General features: G+C 42.3%; 1 protein-coding gene across 1 annotated transcript in view; it reads right to left on the reverse strand.

The window, feature by feature from the left end:
• Positions 1–16,699: 16,699 nt before the first annotated feature.
• The window catches only part of LOC115588745 (uncharacterized), a 33,106-nt gene continuing 31,342 nt past the window's right edge, over positions 16,700–18,463 (reverse strand). The window contains exon 7 of the mRNA XM_030429515.1: positions 16,700–17,634. Within this exon, the coding sequence (XP_030285375.1) occupies positions 17,550–17,634 (85 nt within the window). The 3' untranslated portion in view covers positions 16,700–17,549. The remainder of the gene's footprint in view (positions 17,635–18,463) is intronic.

Genomic DNA, 18,463 nt, shown 5'->3' on the forward strand with positions numbered 1-18,463 from the left:
GTGCTGAGATCAGCGCCTTCAATCACTTCTCTTTAACTTACAGAGAGTTTAGAGACCAGGAGGCTCAGTGGGAGCAGACTGTGGATGTGTTGAGGGGAAACATGGAGACCAAGACCTGATTTCATTCATCGTAGACTAAATGACACGTTCTGCAAAAGTGTGACGTCGTATCGTCATGAAATCGAGGAAAAGAGACACTTGGTTTAGACTAATTGTGATTTTTGGGTTATGTTTTAAAATTTCACAGTGATTTTAAAGGAATAAAGTTCCCCAAAATATGTAGATTCAGCCCTCCTCTCCTCCCTCCTCCATTTCTGGAGCATTCTGCTAAACAACTGAAGGTGCTGGAGACTTGATTTAAAACAGAGAAACTACCAAAATAAAAAATATGACTTCGTCAGGCGTCCAGAAGATCTCAAGCTGATTTGAAAAGACGTTATTAGCATCAGTGGTGCTCAGTCGAGCTCGTGCAGCCGCTTCAGACGAGGTGCACGTTGACGCTTTTAGCTCAGCAGCGACAGAGAAGAGTTCAGCTTAAAAACCTTGTAAATAACGACTTTTTCAGATCAGTTTGGGATCTTTGAGAGACTTGGAACGCACCAGATGAGCTGTGTGGAGACGTGTTGTTTCTCCATTTTAAGTCTCCAGCTTCTTCAGCTGTTTAACAGAATGCTGAAACATTTTGTGGACCACGAAACTTCACCTGACTCTCTGTCAGCATGGAGGGAGGACACGATGACTGGAGTCTACTTTTTTGGCTGAAAGCTTCTTGGTCATTGTTTTTCTGCTCATTAACACTAGGTTTAGCCACATTAAGAGGCTATATTTAGCAACAAACAACAAAAAAGCTACAACAAACATATACATAGTCAGAAATATCTAGAAAAAATATACTTAATCAGATGTTTCCCTCAGTGGTGGAGACCAAAAATGGAGCAAAAAGAGAGTGAAGATTGGACTTAGAGGCATCGGGTGGACGGAGAAATGCACATGAATGCTAATGTCGCTATTTATCTGCTAGATTGTTTGCTAACACGTTCATCTAAAATATATTGACAAAATGTTTATTAGCTTGTTCTGCTGCAGCTTTAAGTGTTCACACATAAAGATACTTTCCCTCCGGCTCACAGTCGGATCAGCAGGACCGACCGCAGCCTTCTGAAGCTTCCTCCCAAAAATTGAAAATCAAAAATTCAATACACAATGTGTGCAGGTGATGAAGAACAATTAAAGTGTGTGTGTGTGTGTGAGTGTATCGCTCACACACACACACACACACACACAGGTTCGACATACACACACTGTGCATTGTTCAGCCTCGTTAATCTGAGCTGCCGTTTCCTTCATCCATTTTCAATTGTTCTGCTCTCTGCCTCGATTTCTGTCTGCCATCCATTAACATTCCTCACACACTTAGACACACACACACACACACACACACACACACACACACACACACGTCTGATGAGTGCCAGCCTCGTCAGCAAACCTGCAGACAAACACAGACGACAGCACACACACTTGTATATATACGAAACTATGAGGCACACACACACATGTTGCTACTGTCGGATGTGTTGTTGGACTGTGATAAAGCCTCCAGTCTGGTTCTCACACACACACACACACACACACACACACACACACGATACTTAAGATATTCCACATTAACTTCACAACACACTCAGACATAAACTTCTATTCGTTGGTTCCTCAGTTTTATCAACAAGCGAAACACTTGTTGTCCTTCATCCTCTGACTGTGTGGGAAACCTCGGCCCAGTGACACAATGTAACTGAGTACATTTACTCAAACTCTACCTATGTAAAGATATCGTACTTTTAATAATAAAATGAAGTCTCGGCCAAACAAGGAGCTGAAACATCAGGAGTAAGCTGTCATGCACCAGCACCTCCCGTCAGCCAGGTGGTGCAGCCGTCTCCTCTCGTCACCTCCGCCCCCCCAACGTGGACCTGAGTAGGTGAGAAACTCCCGTGTTTTCCTTTTCTCTCAGTCAAAGTCGGAGACACAAAAGGTCTCTCACAGTATCCTGTTTCCGAGCGCTGCCTCTTAACGCGCGGCTCCCCCTGCGCCCGGCTGGAGTCGAGGGGGGAATAACAGCGTGGGCATGTGAGAGGCGAGCGAGGAGGGTTCACAGGCGGCGGCTGTGAGGCCGGGCTGGGCATTGTTCACACCGTCGGTGGTTTGAGTCTGGCATGTGGGAGTTAACCACTAATGAGTCAAAGTAAACACTCTCTTAAATCAAGAGGCTGATTGGTCGGAGAGTCCGCATGAGGTCCAGAGACGCTGCAAGTTACCGAGAGTCCTGAGAAAGTGTTCAGAAGAAGAAGAAGAAGAAGGTTTCTGTGTATGAAAGGATCGAAACACTTTCTGTGCACCGATCAATATTTAGCAACATTCCGTTCCGTTCCGTTTTCTTTTCCGCTTATCCATGAGGGTTGCGGGATGTTGCCGCTTTTTCCCCCCTAAGGGGTTGCGGGGCTTACTGGGGCCAAATCCAGTCTCACTCTATGGGCGTAGGCCAGGGTTCACCCTGGATGAGTCGCCAGCTCGTCGCAGGACCCTTACTGATGGCAGTGGCTGCCTTCACACAAGGTGCCAACTGCACATCAGGAGCAACTTTGGGGTTCAGTATCTTGCTCAAGGATACTTCGACATGTAGCTCAGTCCCGCCCTGGGGAGCCGGGATTCGAACCAGTGATCTTCTGAACACCAGTCAAGCAACATACCGATCAAAATCTGCAGCTTCACCAGGCTTCACAGAGCTTTTTTTACTTCATTATAGAGAATAAAAGTGTTTTTATTTGAAATGATGGGAGATGTGAGGTTGATTTCTTCTATGAGAGATAAAGAAGAATCACTGAGATAGAAGACTTTAATGTTTAACAGTGAGAGGAGCTAATCAAGAGTGACTCCAGACGTCTGATAGCGTCGCTCTGTGACTGCTGGATGTGTAAATAAGCGACTGTTTGCTAACGAGTTCAACAAAAGGTGATGATGAGTCGATAATGTGTTCACACCTGAGCGCCTCCAGGTGACTGAAGAGAAGCCGTCACTGCAGATTTAAGGAGCTTCGAAAGTGTTTCTCTGATCATCTAACGTCATATTTCCAGTTTTTCACTTTCACTCATCGGTCAGAAACACTGTTGACTTCTCACTGGAGAGTTAGAAATCTTTTCTGTGTCGTAACAGTTTTATTTTTATATAATTGTGCAATAAGAAACAAGGTGTGGCCACTCCAGGAAGAAGACGAAGAAACAGACAGAGTAATAAAAAGAAAAGTAAATTAAAAATTCACATTACCAAACAACTACAGCTGCTTTTCCTGCTGTTACATCTAATAATGTACTTTTATTTTTATTTGAAGTACGAGGACATTTCATTTATGTATTTACCTGTAAACTTTTTGATTTTAGCGCGACTACACTACGATGTATTTGTGATTTATACGTCTGCAGAGTTCCTGTAGGACAGTGATTTTGTTCCGTGGGGGATTTTGACGTCTTGTTCAGACGCTCTGTAACAGGACGTACATGCCGTCGTGGAGTTCTGACCCGTCAGCGTTACGAGACAGAATCATTCAGCCTTCTAGATTCACTTTTACGAGTCCAGAACGCTGCAGAATGCTAACGCTACGATGCTAACCTTGATTTCCAGCAGGAGAAAGGAGGGACATCTTTTTTAATGGCAGTAGAAATAACCTTGAAACGTCCATGACACACACACACACACACACACACACACACACACACCAATAAAACTGTTGAGGAACCAGGAAGCAGTAAATACCAGACATGAGCAGCATTGTGTGGGGTTGAACATCTGTGTGTGACCATGAAATCCTCCGCTGCCTCCGTCTCTATCTCCCTCCTCTCCCTCGTATCTTTTCATTATTGAGCTGCTTTCACATTTCGCACAAAAACATAAATCAGAGAGCCACAGAAGCTGTAATCTCCATGGGAAAGTTGGATTACAGCTCCGAGGAGGATTCATCTGAAAAACAGGTGCGCTCGGTTGACTGCAGGTCAGCGAGGAGGACGAGGAGTCTCCGGTGACGTCTCCGCTCTTTCTCTTTCTCTCTCGGGAGGCGACGAGCTGCAGATGATGTTAAAACGCAGGATTATTTCAGTTCAGAGTTCTGTCTTCCCTGTTAAGCACAACATGTGTATAAAATCCTCGTCCTCGTCACGTGTTTGCTCTCCGGCGCCCGTCATTGATCCTCTGACATTAAAGCAGCAGATGCAGCTCGACCCAGCAGACTGAGTCCACACGGCTCTGTTGGCTCCACACATGCAGCATTGTGAAGCTCATCGATCATCCATTAAGTCTAATATTTGTTCAGCTCCTCGGTAAGTGAGCGACAGAGGTTTGATATCTACAGTTTTCTTTGAAGATTAGAAAAACTCTCGAGGGATTTTTGTATTTTAATAGATTAATTCGTATAATTCCAGGTACAACGTATAAAGTTTTGCAGGACGTGCGATGTGGTGAAGGTGAAACGTCGTCTTCGTGAAACTTAAGGAATTGAGGAAATTCCAAATAATATTGGAGGTGTGGAGTCGCTCCGTCAGACGCAGTTTGAGTTCCTGAGTAAACCCGAGTGACTCGGCTGTGACCTGCAGCCCAGCTGCAAGTCATCAGCACCGACCCAGTCCCACTAATGGAATTACACAGGTACAAAAACAAACTTACAAGATCTGGCGTCTGATTAAAACACTCAATAATGTTTGAAACAATACAAAAGATTCATTGCACATTTGTTTCACACATGTTTTCATCTCTGCTCTCAGAATCGTGCTCTGCCAGGAACGAGTCCACAAAGAGATTTATGATATTTTCATGTTTTTTTTCTACGACAAAACACGTCAGTAAACGTCTGACACGTTAACACGGAGAATCATCGATGTGTCGATCGATCGGTTTACAGTTTAATGTGTAAAGTATGTATGAGCAGGAAGTCCTGTAACCGTAATGTTGTCTATTTACAGACTAATACAGCTTTTCACTTCTGGTGATTTCAGGCAAACTTCTGAAATGTTTCAATAAAGAATGAAGAGAAAATGTTTTAGTTAACTGGTTTGTAGCGAATAAATGACCGACTGTCTGAAGTTGGCGTTGTAATTAACAGAGTAGAAGAAGAAGAGGTCGCCAACAACGTATGTGTTAATGATCATGTGTATTTGGAAAAGGTGTTTCCATTTCCCATTACTGCATTTTTTTCTGAAGCGTTTCTTGTTGTGGTTTTTGTTTTGGTGAATTCCTGTTTTATTTTGTAAGGTTCATCCTCGTGTCCTGTTGTGTTTCCTGTCTCGTCCTGATCGTCTCACCTGTCTCTGATTTACCTCCGGTGTGTTTAAGTCCTCTTCTCGTCCTCTCTGTCGGTCAGTTCGTCTGTTTTGTTCCTGGTGTTTTTGGTTGTTGGTGTCCAGAAAGCTTCTGGTTTGTAACTCTGTCCCTGCCTGGAAGAACAGCTTCTTTATTAAACTTCAGTTTTCAACCTGTGTTTTGCCATCTTAGATTTGGGTCCTCGTTGATGGAAACACTGCTTGGATTTTCTTTAGGACACAAAACAGGAAGAGGAAGTTTTTTTACACAAATGCAGACAGAAAATCTTCTTTTTCCGCCTCACCGACGTCCAGACACGAGACGGCTTCCTTACCTTCGATGAAGGTATCTGAGGTGATTAGAAATGTTGTTCAAAGCATATTTCACAGAGAGGTTTGGTGATATTCCAACAGTGACTGTATCGACCGTATGTGTGGAACAAACTGATATAACTTCTTCTTTCAGTGTCCGACAGCTGTGAGCCACATGAACACACACTGCGGTCCACAAACACACACACCAACCTGATTAAACCCTCGTGCGCTCCATGTGAATCCATCCACAGCTGAAAATAGTCTCCAAAAAATGCACTTTTTCCTCCCGTTTGTGTTTTTTGTTGTTGTTGTTTATTTGCTTCAGTAGGAATAAAAAGTGCCGGCAGCTGAGAGCCACAGACAGAAACTATTAAGAGACGGACTCACAGGAACGCTGGTGGTTTCTGGGCTTTGGTTTACGGGATCTGCTGACAATAAACAAGCATACAGAATAATAACAGTGTCCGTAGGTGTCAGTCAGAGTCCGATCTGAACGCGACGCAGCAGTTTAACAGCAGCAGCACTTGTTTGGGTGAAAGGTGTCCGTCCTGGTTTTAATGAGCTAAACAGCCCCAATAAAAGTCCACTACTGTTACTGGTTTACAGCCAAGCCTGGGGAGCTGTGCGGGCCGTTAAAGAGACCACTGTTCACAAACACACACACACACACACACACACACACACACATACACACACACACACACACACACAAACACAGCAAAGAGGCACACACACTGCTGGGAATTTTACTTTGCCTACTTAAACACACCAGAGGCAAACAAATGCATTTAAATATACAGAAGAAGCCACAAGCACACGCACACACACACACACACACACACACACACACACACACACACGTCTTTGTCTCCCCTGTGAACTCAAACAAGTTGTGTGTGTTTGTCACACCTGGTCAGGTGAGACCCACCTGGTCGCTCTCCTCCCCTTCACCTTTTGTTCACCTTGACGGCAACAAAGTGAGCGAGAGAATACTTTCTTCAACCTGCTGACCTCACAACTATAAAACACACACACACACACACGCACACACACATGCACACACACACACACACACACACACACACACTCCTACGCCTAAACGTGATTGTAAAAACATGCATTATAAAACCACAAGCACACACTCACAAACATTTATAGCATTCTTTAGGAATAATACTTTTGTGTTCACCCACACACAAACACACACACACACACACACACACACACACACTTCCCACTCACACAGATGCCAGTAAACTGTGGTGTGTGAGTGGTTTTGTTATTTGTGGACCGGGGCCGAGCTGTTTGGACAGATGTGCTCCCGGTTCTTCCAGCTGACCAGCTGCCTCGCTGTGACCTCACAACCTCGACCCGCCGACCCGCCTGACGTCCCGACGTCCTCTCACAGCAACACGAGCGTAACGTAACACAAAACATCTTGTACATATTATAGATCTTATAAAGTCCAGTTGAGTTTAAATTGATTTGAATAGGTCCAATTAAAAGTCAGCTGATCCCCAAATATGAGACATAGTATGTTTTAATTCCTGCTGTGATGCAGATGAGACGACTGACTGACTCTCATCTCCTAATATAGACTAATACTACAGCCAGCAGCAGGTTAGCTTAGCTTAGCATCAAAACTGCCCACGGGTTTAACCGGAGCCCCTCAGTAGAGCACCACACTCTGAAGCTAGTGGCCAGAACGTGAAGTTACATCGTCACGCGATGAACTGGAGCGCAAAAACACTTTCTATGTTCCCAGAAGTTTACGAAATTACTCTTTTCACTGTCACAGTTTGAGCCATTCGGTCCAAAAACGTTTGGAAAGTACAGAAGAGCCACACGGTTACATTATTTTATCCCCATTCAAGTTAGCTCGGCACCAAACTGGAAGTTAGCCGGCTGGGTGGATGGAAGTCTCTACTGCGTCTCTAGTTTCTACAATGTCAAAAGATAGATAGATATTAATGATGTTAACTTTTAAAACATTTTAAAATCAGTCTGAATTCATGTGTTTTTAACTCCTCTCGTTGAAGTCGTGAGAGATAATCTGAAGCTTTGTGGTTTTAAAATAATGAGATGATGATTTTCTGAAAGTTGAGCCTTAAAAATCTCTTTCAGTTGCGTTTTTTCTGAAATTGCACGACAGAAATTATCTGGTGTGATTAGTAAAGAGTGGAATTAAACAGCTTAAATGAACACTAACACTCCTCGTCACATCACCTGCTCACTTGTTTCTCTGTCGTCCTGTTCAACAAGCCTCCCCCGACTGCCACTCTGCCTCAGTTCCCACATTTAAGTAGTTAAACATCAGTTTTCTGCCCATTATTCCCAGTTTCCTACTGCTGCCTGTTTCCTCTTCCTTCCCTGCAGGGATCAGGTGGGAATGATGCCTCTCTCTGCTCCCAGCTCCGTCCACACTGTGACCGACTGATGGGAACAGTTCAGCTGCTTCTCACATGATTTTAAAGTTTGAAGATTTCACAGACACATGCAGAGACGACGGCAGTCGCACATGAATCTTCACGAGAGTCGATCTGAGTCGCTGAGAAAGGAGGAAAGACATCGTCTTCCTGTGAGTCACAGTCACACAGTGATGAAGGCAGAGCTCGTTTTAACCGCTTTATATACTGTTCGTTAATTTAATCTACAGCAACGCATCATATTCTGTAAGATCATCATATGTTGTCATGTGTTTCTGACACATCAATCAATTTATTTACCTTCTGCAGATTCAACAGTCCTCACAGTCTGTCCTCCAGGAGACGTTCAGATAATCGTGTAAAAACAGACTTTGGTAAAAGTAGAAGTACTGATTCTTTACTCCAGTAAAGTAATAGATTACAGGCTCTGACATGTACTCAGAGTATCAGAGTAAAAAGTCTACGTCTGAAGGACGTTTGTGCTCAAAGCTAACTGAAGCTCACGTCATATTAATAGAATTCAAAGACTATTAAAGTTAAAGGTAGAATCAGTAGGATTTGTCCCAGCTGTTCCTGAACGCACCACAAAGACAGTTGATTGTTGAGTCTCATTCCCAGGACGTCAAACAGACACATGTTGGGTTGGTAAAGCGTCCCGAGCAGCAACAAAGAGAGAAAATCAGAAACTCTCTGCAGATACGAGACACTAACACGCCTTTTCTCCACATTCCAGTCTCCCTCTCTGTCTGTTTACGCCTTCTTACGGCTTTTACGTCTTTGTCTCGTCTCGCTGCGTCTAACAAGCCTGTTTTGAAAATGTGAGGGGGAGAAAGTTCAGATGTTTGTGTTCAGATGTAGAGAGGGAAAGTCCAAGTATAAGTAATCTGTCTAACTTTCAAGTGTGCGACAGCTGACACACTCTCTCTGGTCGCAGACACACACTTCCCTCTCAGGACGTCTTTACGAGTGGTCGTCCGTCTCTCCATCTGAAGCTCACACACACACAAACCTCCTTGGAGCTGGAGGACAGCTTTGTTTGTGCAGCACTGACACTGAAACACTCTGATGAAGAAGTTTTTCTCTCCCTCTCTTTCTGTCTTTGTTGGGTCGGGGGTGAAAGTTCATGCACAAGAGAAAAGAGGGGTCAGATGCATCGATTTGGCCTTGTGACATGGGAGCGGGGGAGGCAGGGCGGGAGGAGGACGGCCTCTTTAGTGACTGTTGCAGTTTGGTTGGGGGACTCTGGCCCGTGTTTACTCGGGCAGCGGGGGGACTCGAGGGTATCAGCTTACCCGAGTGCTGGACTGGGAGCTAACCGGGCTTCCTATTCAGCCAGCGCTGTCAGTCAATATCTTCCCCCCATTCATGCAAAGGTCAGCGGCCCTATCCCAGGGGCAGGGAGGCCGGCTGGTACCGCGGACTGGGACTGTTGCTGGGGTTTGTTTATGTGCTCGCCTCATTGTCCCAGGACAGAGTGTATAGAAATGTGTTTAAGTCCTTTTTAATCATTGACGGGAGCGAGTAGCTTAAAGGATCATTCTGTTTTATTACAACAGTGGCTGTACTTCTGTTGGTTTTATCCGTCATTCCTCACGGCGACGATGTTCTCACCTCAGTAACTGTTGAGGGAGGCTTCAAAACTTCAGACTGTAACGCCGGTGTTGTGGTTTGTTGGCGCATACAGGGCGCAGAAACAGACCCATAAAAATAAAATGTGTGCTTAATGTGGATTATGAAATGGCCAGAGAGACACATACGAGCAATAACTGCTCCGATTTTAAGATTTTAAAGGATCGAGCTGCTCCGGGCACAGACACATTCTGGATTTACAAACTCATTGCAACAGTATTTCAGATTTTAATGACACATTTAACAAAATCACAATAAGGAGATTCATGCAACATCTATAGACATTTGCAAAAGAAAGTGCCAGTTGTCAAATCTTACTATAAACATGAGAGAGTCTGTAACTATAGCTGTTTAAAAAGTAAACACAAAGAACGACGACAGCCACAACAGAAGATGCACGAGGTCAAACTTCTTCGCTCTGGAATTATTAACATGATGTCAGTATTTCATTTGTTAAAGATCACAATATCACAACATCCCTAAACCAGACTGAAATGAAGAAACTGATATCAGGTGTTTTTTTGCAAACTATTTATTTCGTTGTGTTTTCCTCCGAGTCAGTAACAATGATGTGATGTTTTCAACATCAGATTAGTTACCAGCCTGTTTTTAATCCCAGCCTGTGACCCTGAGCTTCTGTTTGAACAGGGAATGTTATAAAAATGGAGAGAACCCACTAAAAGTGTTCTGTTAAACCCTCAGTGACGTCACGCTACGATAATAAATGTAATCAGATACTTTTACAAACCGAACCAGGAAGTTTATGTTCCTCAACCAAACTGCAGCTGTAAGATCCAGAAGTGTCTGTCTGTATCTGAGTGTGTGTGTGTACAACATGTGTGTGTGTGTGTGTGTACAACATGTGTGTGTGTGTTCATTAGTGTGTGTTTGCATTGTGTGTCTTTTTTCACACACGGCGACAGACACACACAGCTGGCTGTGCTCTGACGTGGCACACATGCGTTTTGCATTTAATCTGATTGCAGTTGTGGTGTGTGTGTGTGTGTGTGTGTCTGTGTGTGTATGTGTGTGTCTGTGCATGTCTGTGCATGTGGGTGTATGTGTGTGTGTGTGTGTGTGTGTGTGTGACTATGAATCAAAGGCAGAGGCTCAGACTGGGACATAAAGGGCGACCCTGGCTCTGTGAAACACAACCTGACAGGACAACTGGGAGGGTATATTAACTCACAGTCACCTCCGTGTGTGTGTGTGTGTGTGTGTGTGTGTGTGTGTGTGTGTGTGTGGGTGTGTGTGTGCTCCTGGTCACCACAGGGTGTCGTTGTTGGTGCAGCACCTGATCTGAGCAGCAGACTCGCATGGACAGCGACACATCTGATGATTGAACAGTTTAAAGGTGCTTCATGCGGAGTGGGAAAGTCCGAGCTCGAGACTTCTCATCACCAACATCGACTCCCCAACACAAACACACACAACCGCACACAAACACACAAACATACACAAACACACATGAGGAGGACACAGGAGGAGTCTGAGCATGTTGTGGTGAAGGCTGCCCTCCGGTGGACGGATGCAGACGTGTTTGTTATCCCTTCACATCACTTTAACTTTTACATCCTGGATAATGTTCCCTGAATCTTAATGATGCAAAGTTTGGTGAGGACAGAGAGAAAGAAGAGGAAGATAAAAGTCATTTAACTCTTAACCAGAATGTGACCCTTTAAAATAAAATAAAAGTTGACTTGCAAACAGTTTTCAGGGGTAACTTAAAAATATATATAAAATGTATATATAATCAGACATGTTGTGTTGTAAAAAGTATACAAAAGTCAAAATATAATTCTTAAATATCATTTTGGTAAAACTGGAATTCCCCAATATGAATAGTAGTAAAAATATAGATATTAAATGTACTCAAGTATCAAAAGTTATTTCCTGGCAAGTAAATTAAACATATATTCACCAATTGTTGAATCCAGAAAATCAATCTTTGGCTCCGATGCAGTGTGTTCTCGTCAAAGTATGGTTACTAAGTTCATCAATTAAATGCAGTGGAATAAAAAGTTAAGCATTTGGCAGCATAAAGAAGCAGAAAATGTAAATACAATAAAGTGCCTAAAAGTACAAATACCTCAAAACTCTACATAAGCAGAGTACTCGAGTTATTGTACTTAGTTACATTCTATCACTGCAGAAGAACTGGACCACGTGACCCCATCGAGACCCCAAAGAAATACACATATTTATAATAGAATACATAAAATATGAACACATAGTAATAAACCAGTTAATCTGCTATAATATACACACAGTAAGACTGAATACTGGTGGAGTTTTATGTGTTTCTAACTGTCCAATGTGCATTTGTTGTTGTGCGTCGCCCTCTAGTGGCAGCAGAAATAATTCAGGAGGTTTGTTAAAGAGGAAGTTTGATGCAGTCTGCACGGCGAGGAGGACGGTCCTGCAGGTCCATCGCTGGTGCATTCTGGGAGAAATAGCAATCAAAGTATGCGGACGTTTTGTTGACAGTGCTTCTCTGACAGAGGAGCTGGTGGAAGAGGAAGCATCTCTGCTCACTGCCAGGAGGTCAGAGGTCAGAGGTAAAGAGTCCTGGTGATGTTCCTGCAGCTCTACGATAATCACGCAAATGATCGAGTCTGTCTGATGATGATGAGCGGAGGAAATACCCAGAGGCCCCTCCATGAGCCGGCTGATTTCAGGGGGAAACATTTGTGGGTGATGAAAGAGTTCATGTTCAGTTTGTGATCTCCTTTAAACTCTTCGGAGTTTATTTAAAAATTTATGAATGCAAAGAAGAAAAGTTAAACATTCTTACACTTACATTTGCTGCTTTAGATCTGTTTGTCAGCAGGACATTGAGCCACTGCCATCAGGAATGTGGTTTCACAATTAAGGAAGTTTAGATTTATCCTAGAAGCCATTAAAGGGGCAATTTGTAAGATTTGTGTAGAATTTCAGTTTAAAACATTCCACAAATGAGCTAACAGCGATAATGTAATGACTCTCAGAGATTCAGCTGTGAGATGTAACAGCAGCGAGCTCACAACTTCTAATAATGCAACAAAACAAACTCACAAAATGTCAAGAAAGGTCAGTTTTTAATTATTTTCAAGAAAAATACAACCGAACACCGTCTGCGTTTAAGTTTCTCTCTTTAACCAAAGTAAGCAAACCTACTAAATCATCATAAAACAATTTGAACACAACATTGATTAAATAAAAAATGATTTGATGGAGATAAGTCCTCACATTTCAGAGTAAGAAGTGAAAATATTCTCCATCACCTGAGGGTGCAGACTTCAGAGAGCTGATAGGGCCACTTAGCTCCAGAGCTAACTGAGCTACTTGCTAACAGCAGCTAGTCACTTCAACCAAGGTAGCGTTGTGAGCAGCAGTTAGCAGTTCTGCTGCCGTCTATCTGTGTAAACTTGCATTAAAATGCCACTTGAGGGACTATTAAAATATTATTAATAACTATAAACAGAAACTTTATCTACTTAGCAGTTTTGAAAAAACAACAGAAGTGCCTAAAAACAGAAAAACTGAAAATACACGGAACAGTTACAGAATTATAAAATCCTAAGAATAAGAGCATAAACAAGAAAATACACTTATTAACAGTCATTTTATAAATGATGTTTTAAAAGATTTTTAAAGGATAGTGATGTATTTCGTCTGATTCTCAGAGGAGAGCAGTTTTAAAGTCAATACTAAAAACAACAACCAGTGAATCGAGGAACATGTTCTGAATCAAAGCAAAAAGAAACTTTCCAGACGTTCTTTAATGAGGTCTGTTCTGCGGTGTCTTCTGCAGTTCATAGACAGAGAACAGGAACAGAAACTAATGACTCTGAAGAATCCCAAAAAGAGGAACCGACCCAAACCCAGCCCAAGAGATGACCTGCTTCTGCTTTGATTTCACATTGATTTGAATTATTTGCGTTTCTGTGTTGACATCAGACTGACCTTGATTTAAACTATATTCAGGTCAAAGAGTCCGGGCCGAACACACGGTTCTAAAAATACAGCTACCTTTACTGTTCTCTGTTGTTCTAGGCTTTAAAATGTTATAGTTCTGAGAGGTCGTGGAACAGAACACGTCCCAGAAACTCAACGCTCTCTGTGGAAGAAGGTTTCCATCTCTTCTGCCTTCACAGGACATTACTGTCCGTCCACCGAACAGCGTCCTCGCCCCTCTGTGGGACAACAGGCCTTTGTTTTGTGCTCCAGACTCTCTGGAAGCAGGTCCAGGCTCAGTTTGTGGACCAACAGGAACAACAGCTGTTGCCCCCCTGATCAAAGCAGACTGGGGCCTGAGCACTGTCAGTCCCAGTGTTCAGCAGCCCCATTCTGTTTGGGATTATCACACCTGTGGTTCAGGGATTAATCCCAGCAGAGACATGGGAACCAGGAACCAGAGGGCTCCGAAGGTCCAGTGTAGGAAGGGAGGAGGGGGCACTGAGTAAGTGCATCCTAGGACTTCAGCCCCCGTGAGCCCCTGGAGCTACGTTTGTGGGCCAACAGGTTGCAGAGGAGGCGGACTTGAACCGACTCTGAACAAGCACCGTCCTCCAGAAGTCAGGAGTTAACTACAAACTGCCAAACGTCGTACTTCTTTCTCTCTTTTCATGCATTTAAATTGCCCACTTAGAAACTTCCTGGAACTATCTCAAGACTCCATGAATCACGTGATGAACGGCATTTTAAACGTATATTATCCCAACTCTCTCTACTCAACGGCTCCAGGTAGCGGCGAGATAACAACGATTAACGACTGTCAGCCTCATTCAGGTTCTTCAGGAATCTATTGGTGGAAAATGCAAATAAGATACTTCGAGTGAGGCGATGACAAAACCTTTCCAACACAGGAGAGGAAGCATTATTTATATTAAGTTGGAATCTTTTAATTTATTGCATTTAACGGTTGTTTTTGTAACAAACATGACACACGTGTACATCCGATCTTCACGTGGTTCTGTTGAAGAGACGAACCAAATGTTTCTGTCTGACCAGGTGAGATCTTTGATAATTCTTTAAAATGTGACCTCGGAGCCTCGACCGTGACCCGAGCGGTGTCGTATATCTCTGACCTCTCAGCTTTCCTTCTTTTCCTGACCATGCAGAAAATCCTCTCCTTGTTTGTTCAGCTAATTTGAAAGGCATTCTCCCAGTCTGTTCCTCCTGAGCCGGTTTGTCTAACAGCTTAATGTCTCCAACTCGCTTTGCTTAAAAAAAAAAAGGCTCAACGCTTCGGTCCATCGGCCTCAGATCCTCCCACACCGACGCTGCAATTTAAGCTTTTTAGCTCCCATTAGACAGATTTATCCTCTGAACCCAGAACACACACCACATACGACCCGCCACACAGGCTGCGTCTTTAAATATCTACATTTAAACATTTCAGTTAGACACCAGTGTCCATTTAACATTAGAAACACATATGAAACTCAATCATATCTATCTATCTATCTATCTATCTATCTATCTATCTATCTATCTATCTATCTACATGAATATGTTTTGCAACCATAATTACAGTTTTTATTGATTGCTTTGACCTGTTTAAACAAACTGGAATCCACTCGGTTTTCATCATCACTGTCTCAGCAGAGCACAAGACACCTCTTGCAGATGTGTTAACCCTTTCTCATTGAATTGACACATTTTCTCCACCCTTTTGCAGAACAGTTAACATGGATGTTATTCAAGCAATCCAAACTCCATTGTTTTAGCTCTGGTAACCAAACAGAAACCATCTGTTCCTAACTATTAGAAACTACCTACATCAGTATGAAATCACTAAAGCACCTGTTTGACACCCCTGAACACAAATCTTCAATGAGCAATCAGTCTGCAGGCCTTAAAAAGTGCAGCGGCTGTGTTGTTCTTTGCCAACATGGATTGAAGAGGTCTAAGGCAGATGAGAGTGAGAAATAGGTGCAGAGGAATGTCAAGGTTGGATGGCATGCAAGAAGATTTTTCCCTTGGTTCATTGCAAGAGAGGATAATGAATGTGATGTGGATGAGGCCATGTGGCCCCATCGTCAAGACAGAAGAGACTGAGTATCAAGTGGCAATTTCTTTTACTCTACAGTAATAGATTTTGATACTTTACTGTAATAGATTTGATTTTATTTTCTTAATTTCTTAAACTCTGATAGATTTTATTTTGGTTTCCATGTATTTTGCGTAATATTTACAATATTTCAGTTTTCTGCCACAGTTTGAACAAAAGAATCAATGGAATCAATAAAATTTGCATCAAAGCATTTGTGATTCTGGATTCAATTCTTTGCAATAAGGTAAATTTGACAACAAATGGCACTGGCATGAAAGCTGCGACAGTAATAGGCTACAATGACAAGCAATGGTGCACCGATAAGCACTGAGTGCTGTATTTTGTGTTTTGTTGTCCACTGTGTAATGGTTGATTACTGAAGAGCTCATACACTTGTTTGCAAGTTGTGTTGTTTGAAGGCAAAATTAGCTTTTGTTGCATATTTTAAATGTTTTGGCACGGTTAGAGCCTTTTGCAAACAAAATGAGTCATTTTGACCATGCGTGCCACTGTTTCAACCTGTGTGTTAACTGTTTTGAAAATGTGGAGTTTGAGTTGACTGCTGCATCAAAGCAATCAATAAAAACTGTATTCTGACGCTCAGGTGAACATATGGATCATCATGGATAATCCTCTCCACCCTCTCCAACTCACACTGGTCAGACAGCGGAGCACCTTCTCCGGAAGACTGCTTCAGCTTCGCTGTCGTAGCAATAGATACAGGAAATCTTTCCTGCCACAATCCATCACTTTATATAACAACTCTCTCACCTCTGCCTGACAGAGAACTCTGGTCTCTCTACTGTTTTGTTGTATATATTATTATTGTTATAGTATATTTTGCATATTTTGTTTTGTTGTATATATTATTATTGTTAACTGTTTATAGCACACTGTGCACTGTATATATACACTATGTATATATTGGATTCTATTTATGTATGAAATGTTTTATTTGCGGACCCACTACTGCTGTAACAAAATAATTTCCCAGTCTGGGATCATTAAAGTAATTCTATCTATCTATCTATCTATCTATCTATATGCAGCTGCAGTTTTAAGTGAGCTTCAGCACCATCTACTGGTAACATGCCATATTGTCTCTCTCATGACTGACTTCCAAACTATTTAAAATCATCCATTACACATCTTTGACAAGTAAACTCTGCACGTTCATCACTCTGCACAGACGTGTGTGATTTTGGCAACTATAACACACTCTCTGAGGATTATTAACAGTATAGGTCCACTCTGTAGAGAACAGAGACTAAAATACTAAGACAAAAATCAAATGCAGATGTTTGTCAGGTAAAATCCTCACAGTTGTCTGCATGTTTGGCTTCTCCGTCTGTGAACCATGTGCGGCAAGCAGCATGAGCCTGCAGGAGTCAGTTGTGCAGTTTTGTTTTTGATGCTTTGGCTGAGTGGTTTGTAAACTGTGTTCTACAAATACAGTTATGATTATTATTATCACATGCGGTTTATTGCAACACTGGATCTGGTAGCGGTTATGACAGTTAGACCACAGTGTGATATAAAGTCTAACACAGAGAGCACTTCCTGGAAGAGACGCACCCATTTCGTAGAAAAGGTGCATCAACCACCTCAGTACTTCTGGGTCACTAAAAGCACTTTGTACCAACAGACAACAGTAAAATAAACTCAACAAACACCCCGTAAACATTTTTCCATGCAGGTTGCAGTAAAACATTGACGTTTTATCACACAACACAGTGACAGTGATATGTCACATTTTACTAAATAAAATCTTAATCAAACTTGCTTCAGCGAGCAGGTTCAACTCCTGAAGAGAACGGGCGGGGTTGATTGTCTTGAGCCTCCTTCATCGTGTTTCTGGTACCCGTTCCGGCAACAATGAATACTGTGAATAAAGATAAAAACAATCATCACGTTTTTTCAGGGCATCCTGCCAACTCGCCGATTAAAATACAGGTTTAAACACACTTAAGACATCTTGGACGCATTGATTTGAGCCTGGCAGTGAAACGCGCTGGATGTAATCACACAGTAAGGTTAGCTAGGAGTTTAATGCTAACATTAGCTAATGGTTTATCAAATGTGTATTCCCCTTAGTATATGTTCTAATGTCCATCCTGATAATATAGAATGAATTTACACATGTTGTATTGTTTTGTGTGGCATGTATCAAACTGTAATGTTAGCTAGGTAGCTGGTGAATGCTAATGTTAGCTGTTGCTTAACGTAAGCTAATGGGTTATCAAAAATGTAGGCCAGTTTACTTTGAAACATGGCCGACGTCACTCCAGATATTTTAGAATTAATTTATGCCTTTTCTATTGTTTCATGAAGCATGCAACAAACTGTACTGATAAAGCTAAAAAGCCGTTGAATGCTAACATTAGCTGTTTACCAATGAAGCTAATGGGTTAATTATGTTGTTTAACCTTGTACTTTGACCCAAGGACCCTCCAGATTTTCAATCTGCATCTTCTTTTCAGTTTCTGATCTATTGGCACATGGTAAATTGATAATTTGAATATATTAACTTAATTTGTCACTCTCTCTCTCTCTCTCTTTAACACATAGCCTGGAACCAAGTAGCATAACATTATCCCAGCATTCTTCTGCTCACCCTCCTCTGTAAATAAGGAGAAAAAACACTTTTAGCCAACAGTAATTTACATTTCTGTTTTAAAGATGGGTCAGAAAACTTGTATAATGTGAAACGG

Source organism: Sparus aurata, chromosome 9 (genome assembly GCF_900880675.1).
Source record: "Sparus aurata chromosome 9, fSpaAur1.1, whole genome shotgun sequence".
Classification (NCBI taxonomy): domain Eukaryota; kingdom Metazoa; phylum Chordata; class Actinopteri; order Spariformes; family Sparidae; genus Sparus; species Sparus aurata.